This window comes from Chaetura pelagica, unplaced genomic scaffold (genome assembly GCF_000747805.2).
Source record: "Chaetura pelagica isolate M959 unplaced genomic scaffold, ChaPel_1.0 scaffold1903, whole genome shotgun sequence".
NCBI classification, from domain to species: domain Eukaryota; kingdom Metazoa; phylum Chordata; class Aves; order Apodiformes; family Apodidae; genus Chaetura; species Chaetura pelagica.
The window spans coordinates 64,064-71,094 of record NW_009952844.1 but is presented as its reverse complement, the minus strand read 5'-3'; the positions used below and the strand labels follow the sequence as shown (position 1 = coordinate 71,094).

The following is a 7,031-nucleotide window of genomic DNA, read 5'->3' as shown; positions in this document are numbered from 1 at the left end:
GCATCCAATAGAGCTGGAAGCAGCTCATAGGGTTGTTTTCTTTTTGCTTTGTGTTTGTTTGTTTTGTTTTGTTTTTTTTCTTTTTAAATTCATGTTTGTACAATCTTCTGGATATTATTTTTCAAGAAGGAGTAAAAGGGAGTGTTGGAAACTAACAAACAGGATTAAACCCCCGAGCGCTTAAGGAAAACAGGTTAAGGAACTTAATCCAGGATGGATATGCAGGAGCCCCGGGAGCTGGGGATGTTCCCAGAGGGGGAGCTGATGTCTGTGGGGATGGACACGTTCATCCACCGCATCGACTCCACCGAGGTCATTTACCAGCCACGGCGCAAGAGGGCCAAGCTCATCGGGAAGTACCTGATGGGAGACTTGCTTGGAGAAGGGTCTTATGGCAAGGTCAAGGAGATGTTGGACTCTGAAACCCTCTGTAGGAGAGCTGTGAAAATACTGAAGAAGAAGAAGCTACGCAGGATTCCCAACGGGGAGGCCAACGTGAAAAAGTGAGTGGATGTTGCCGGGAGCTGGGAACTGGGGGGGTTAGTCTTTGCCATTCATTTCCAGATGAAGTTCTGTGTAATTCTGACCAACCATGTGTCTTGTTGCTGTGGAAGTGCTTCCTAAACTGTAGGTGTTCAGGAATCTACCACTGAGCTGCAGCCAGTGGTCGTGTGGAGGTTGGGAATGGGTAAGGGAGCTGGTTCTTGAGGGTCCGTCTGTGCAGCCAACCCCTAACACATACCACGCCTTTAATAGCATTGCTTAAAGAAGAAAATGGTGTTTCTTAAAGAAATTCCCTTGGTTTCCCAGTGAGGAGGTGAGCTGTGCAGCTGTTGCCCAGGTGAGGTGCCAGGTGGTGCAGCTGGGGGTGTGGGAAGAGGCCTCATGTTGATGCAGTCTGTGCTGCCTGTGCCCATCCAGAGCTGGGTGGCTCTGGGGCTCTCTGGGATGGCAACTGCTGCTCCCACCCACAGCCTGGGTGCCTGGAAGATGGTCCAATGTGTTTTGCACCCAATGGGCATAGAAAGTCTTGGGATTCTTGCTTGGATTCGTACCTGACTAACAAACCTGGGAAGTAATTCAAGGCTCTTTTCAGTTGGCTTTTGCAGCTGTAAAATGGGACAAGGGTTGTCAACCTTTTGTATGTCAGTGACTCAAGATCAGTGTATGGAAGCTCTTGAAGTGCCAGTTAGACACTGATTAGCACGAGTAACTAATTAAAATTAGCAGTGGGAGCAGCCTGGTGTTTCACTCCATCCATAGGGCTGGGTGTGGGAGACTTTCCCTTTCGTGGGGCCGTGCTGCCTGCCTCTCACAGCCTGGCCAGATAGTTGTTTATCTGCCGTGCAGGGGATCCTCCTGCAGCCAAAACAAGCCCTTTCCACGGGTTTATCTGGCAGTGGGGGGAAGACTTGGAGATGTTTAGGAAACTCTCGTATCACCTCTTCAGCTGCAGAGCCGTGACCTGGACGGGTCTTGTTGCTGTTCCTCAGTTTGGTTAGAGTTTCCCAGCTCAGCTCTGAGGTATTTCACATCCTGTACCAGGGTTCCTCTCAGGAGCTGTTTGCCCTCTAACCTTCAGCGCCAGGCTGAGCTCCGGGGCAGTCAGGAATCCGAGACCTCCTTTTCTCTCCTCCGCTGGCTCGAGTTCAGAATCAGAGTGAACTGTTGGTTAATATGTAATAAACTCTTTCTTGTTTTTCTGGTAAAGGCATGAGTGCCTTTTTCCACCCTTGCCCCCTCCTTCAGTTACACTAAGAGCTCCTGCTGGAAAAGGAGGTTGTTTCCTCCTTTGTGAAACTTGTAAATTTAAATTTTTCTTCCTTATAGTGAAAAAGGACTTAACAGACACCAGGAGAGTTTCCTGGTGTCAGAACCATGGTACTGGTGCTGCGTCCTGACGTGAACTCTGTGGAAGCTTTATTCCTGTTCAGAGGCTGTCTGTGGGTGCCCTGTGGTTCGTTAGGGCTGGTAATTAAAGCAGGCAGGCTGGGCATGGGGTGGCTCTGGGTGTTTGTCTGGCTCAGCCGCACCTGCTCCGACACACGGAGGCAGAGTTTAGATGTTGTCTTGTAACCAGGGTTTACTTCAGTTCAAGTTCCTATTTTCGTCACCTTGTCCTTTTCTCTTAGTCCCCTTGTTCGTCTCCTTCCTCTCCTTCTTCAGTGGGGAAGTTTTTCTAAGACAAAATGTCACATTTTATGGGATCTGCAGAAATCTGACCCAACCAAACCCCCCTGGTGCTACCGTGACAAGCAGTAAAAACTGTTTGTGCTCTGAATAAACCTGTTGTGGGGAGAAGTGTCATCAAACCTGTGTGGTTTGACTGGTCAGGGTGGAGGGGGGGAGCAAACCATGGCTGTATTTCCAGGTACTGCTGGAAAGTGCTCTGGTAACGCTGGGTTTAATGACATTTATTGGCCAGACTCCATTAGCATTTCACTTTCTACAACTGCATTTGGGCAGCTTTGAGTGTGAGCAAACTGCTCACGTGCAATTAACAGCAGAAAATCAAGGTGTGGACTGAATCACACCAGTAGGTTCTACTTTCTTTCTTGAAAGCTGCTCCCAAGTGCAGTGGTAAGTAAATAGGTAGTTCCTGTGCTGCAGTGAGATCTGCTTCCTGTCCCGCTTGTGTCCCTTCTAGACACGGGTGTCATGTCTGCAGCTCAAGACGTGTGAGAGGTGGCTGTGATCACTTGTCTGATCTTTGCAAACGTCCCAACTTCAGCTGATGTCCTTTGAGATTAAAAACATCTCTTTTACCACCAGAACTAGCCCAGCACTTGGCACTCCTGCTCCCTGGCAATGCCTCTGGTGGGATGTGCATCAGAAGCCCCTCTGGAGCATTTGCTTTTCATAGTAACTGGAATGGTCAGGAGTGAGAGGCTTCTGAGGCCCTCGGGAATTGTTTTCTCTGCTGTAGAATGGCTGCTTGAAGTCTTAACTATTAGTCTGCTCTCTGGGGGTTTATTTCTTCACACTGAGGTGATGGAGGAGCCCTGCAGAGGGGCTGAGCAGCTGGGGCCTGTAGTCAGGGTTGGTCTGGAAGTACCCATCTCTTGGAAGGGACTATTTGCTGTTTCAGTCTCAAAACACCTTGCTGTGCAGTTCTGGCTGCAGTTACAGAGCCTGTACCTGCTCCCGTGATCTCCAGCATCTCTTACCATACAGGAAGAAGCTGCGTGTGTGGCTTGGTTGTTGGACAGATAAACTGGGTTATTGCAGGGAGCTCGTGCTGTGGTGGAGATGGATTGGTAGTGTGTCAAAGAAATTCTCTAGAAAACCGTTCCTGAGCCGTTGGCCCTTGCGTGATTAATTACACGAGCAAGTAATAGACAAGGAGTAATGACAGAAGGGACAGGGATCAGGAGACACAGAGGGTGGTACAGGTCACACCAAGCTCGGGGACCCTGGCATGTGTGGGGCTGGAGTTGCAGCTCGGGGAGCTCTGGGTGTTGGTGACATTTTTGTGTCACTTGCCCCTAACGGAGGCTGTGTCTGTGTCCAGCTGCCCAGCCCTGCCCTCAGTGCATGAACAGAGTTGTGGGACCTGGAAGTTGTGACTGAAATGTGTTTGAGACTTATTCTATAAAACTGAACAGTTCTCTGTCCCAAAATACTCCAGTTCTGCCCCTGAAAAAGGAGTCCTTCCAGGATCTGTGAATCCTGGGGAGAATGCTGAGGGTTTAAACTCTTAAGACATATTTTCCTAAATCAGTCCAGGGAATCTTCATTTCTCTTCAGTCACTTTAGAGAGAGGCTGGGTGGCTTAGCCAGCCAGGCAGTACTGTGGCTAATTACTGCTTCCTGTTAATACAAAAAATTAGTTTAATAGGATTGCCAAAAAGATGAAAGAAAATTTGGATGACTATTTATTTCTAGCAGCACAAGTTTTATTAAACTGTGTGCTAATAGCCTCACATTTTAATTAAGTTTTTGGGACTTTCTGAGTATCCCAAGTGCCTTGTACTGTACTTACCACGCTCGGTGATTACTTAGATTTGAATACATGCTCATTAGAATTCCTCAGAGGTTTAAAATATGTAGCAGGCCTGGGTTGGGACAGTTTGCTTCTTCGGCCTGCACAGAGGGAGCCTTGCACCTGCAAAGGTGGGCAGTTCTGCTGAAGAAGGAGCTGCTGCAAGCTGCAGAGGTGTGTGCTTCAGGAGAAGCTGGGCCAAAACTGACTCCTGGGGTGTCCTGTCCCTCCTGACCACAGGTCTGCCCTGCAGAACAGGAGCTCTGGCCCTGGCTTTGCTAGGCTGGATGTTTGCTTGGGTTCAATGATGAAATGGTGGAAACTGGAACCCCCAGGAGAGCTGCACTGTGTTACATATTGGGGTTGGAATGTCAGACGTCCCTGCTGGGAGTGTGGTGGGGTAAAGGGCTGGAGCTAGTGGAGTGGAAAAGTGACACTGGGAGCTTCACCTCCCTGAGCATCCCCCTGGGTTCTGATGTGGCTCTGGAGCAGGGACCTACCTGCAAGGTGAGAGCTGTGGGGTTCAGGTGGCCCTTTGGAGGCTGAGGATTCTCTCTGCTCTGCAGCTGCAGCTTTGAAGATCTTGGGATCTCCTGCATGCACATCAAGGCAGAGGTGTGGTGAGGACAGGGAGTATTTCTGTGTCTGGATGTGATGTGGCCCTGGGGAGGGAGAGGCTGTGGAGATGCTGCAGTGCTTGAGAGGATATTTAGGTAGTGGCTGGAGAACCATTCAGATGCTGACACTTGGAAAGTGCAGATCAGCACGATGCCAGCCCCCTCAGACACGGCCAGACACGAGGCTGGGCTTGGAGGGGGGAGTCACGATGTGCTCTGCTCAGTCTCTTGTCTGCAGCATCACTCACAGTAGTGAGAGCAGTGAGGTGCAGCTGCTGGTGTGATAATGAAGACAAGTTGCATCCTTGCAAGTGGAGGGCTCTTTTTGGGTGAAATAAACAGTAAAATGCTTTTCACAAGCAGGACCCGGCAGAAGTTAAGCTGCTTTGTGATGTGTCAGGGATACTAACTCGTAATTAAAGTGTGCTTTGGTGATACAGGATTACCACATCCATACCTAATGTAGTTATTCAGTTGCATAAAGACCAAATGAATAATTCTGGACTCCTCTGTAGCAACCAGCAGGAAGGACATTAATGGGTTGGTGGTAGTGCCAGAGCTGACATATGGAGCTGCTCTTCCCTGTGCATCTCCCAGCCCTTCACTGGGCCCTGGCATGGTGAAGATGTGCCAGTTCCTGTGCTGCTTCCTCAGTGCCACGTGCTTGGGATGAGCCACAGTTGTGTGCTGAGGAGAGGGTGAGGAAGAGCTGCTCCCAGGCAGAGCCTCCAGCCTGGAGACCTGCTGCAAACCCTCCTTTCTGACAGGTGATCTGAGCTGGCAGGTAACGTGGAGAAGATTCTCTGTCATGTGTCTCCTGTAAAATCCTGAAAGCTTAGACCTGTGGAGGAACCTTGTTAGTCAAGGGAAAGGCATGAATCTTTTGGCTGTATTGCTTGTTTTGGGTTGAGCAAGGATGGCATTGATGAAACTGAGGCTTGAAATAAACTGTAGGAGTGCAGAGTCTTACAGTGAGGATGTGCTCCAGGAAAGAACATTGCCTTTCCAGGCTGTCCTTGGCATCTTCCAAAACATGCAGCACGTGGTACCAGTGGGCAGCTTTGCTATATGCAGCTCTGAGCAACAGCAACACCTTGTGATTTGCACACAAGGCACCTTGCTGGGTGAGTCTTCATCTGTCAGGGTGAGCTTAGTGTACCTGAGAGAACCACAGGGAAGCCTTCCGGTTAGAAGGGCTTTTCTTCCTCCCAGAATGGTCATACTTGGAAACAGGCCCCAGACTCTGACAGTCCTGTCCCACACTTCAGGGCTTCCTAGTCTGGAAAACTAGGAACAGAATTCCATAATGGAGACTGTTCCAGGCACATGGTGGTGGGGTGGGAATGGAGGCAATGACCACACTGCACAGAGCCCAGTCTTGCCCCTTGCTGGGGTTTTCCCTTTCCCCCAGTGTTGGGGGGAGGTCTTACCACAAAAGTGACAATTGTGATCGAAATTTCATGTTAAATTTTAGAGGTAGCAAGGAAGGGTGCAAAGCTGCAGCAGCTCAAGAGGCATCCTGACAATCTGAGCAGGCTCCCTAGGCTGGTGTGTGGGAAAGGCAACTGGTGGACACACAAATCCCTGTCCCAGTGCTGTCAGTGTGAACACTAAAGTGTGGGCAAACCTCAAAGAAGGGCTGGACTGGCTTTTTTCTTGTTAATTAAAAGAAAAAAAATTAAAAAATCAGTTTAGACACGTTCTGATGAAGCAAGTGCCCATGGTCACTTACTCAGTGAAGGGTGCAAACCAGAATGGGGTTGGAGGTGACTGTGCTCTGGCTGTTCCTCGAGTGTTCCAGAAGGCAAGAGGAGCTAAAAATAGAAGTCATCTTTTCTCGGGGAAATGGGCTGCTCAGCCTCTGCCCCAGAGGGGGCTGCACTTATTGCAGATCCCCTCACAAACTCCTTCTGGAGGGAAAAGAAAATTGTTACAGAAGTATGAAATATTTATTATTCTGCTAAAGGAGGCAGGAATTAGTGTTTGTGCTTTCCAGCTGTGTTACAGGGAGTGAGCTGTTGGGATTGGGATGTTAAATGTTCCCTATGGTGGAAGCTTTCTCAGCCTTCACAGCAAAGTAGCCTCATTTCAACAAGTCTGTGCTCACTCCTGCTCTCCCCAACTTGGTCTGAGCACCCAGCCTGGCTCTCTTCATTATGCAGAAACTTCTCAGACCTCCACTAATGCTGGCTGCAGTTCCTGTGCTAATTTAATCCACTTCAGCCTTTTGGTCATTACTATAATTAGAGCGGCTGCATCACTTTGTAAATCTGTCTGCCATTTAAACTAAATACTCTGAGCTTTGCCTTGTTGCCCGAGGTTTCTGTTCAGCTGTGGTAATTTGTTTAAAAGCCATATGTGACAAAGGCAGAGTGCCTGGCCTGAACTTTAGTGGTGACATCATTAACACTACTGCTCAGGGACCCTTAAAA

The 7,031-nt window shown here is 49.1% G+C and overlaps 1 protein-coding gene across 1 annotated transcript in view; it reads left to right on the top strand.

Annotated features, from left to right (window-relative positions):
- The first annotated feature begins 213 nt into the window (after positions 1-213).
- STK11 (serine/threonine kinase 11) overlaps positions 214-7,031 on the top strand; it is a 36,517-nt gene continuing 29,699 nt past the window's right edge. Inside the window, exon 1 of the mRNA XM_009995175.1 lies at positions 214-503. Coding sequence (XP_009993477.1) covers positions 214-503 — 290 coding nt within the window. The remainder of the gene's footprint in view (positions 504-7,031) is intronic.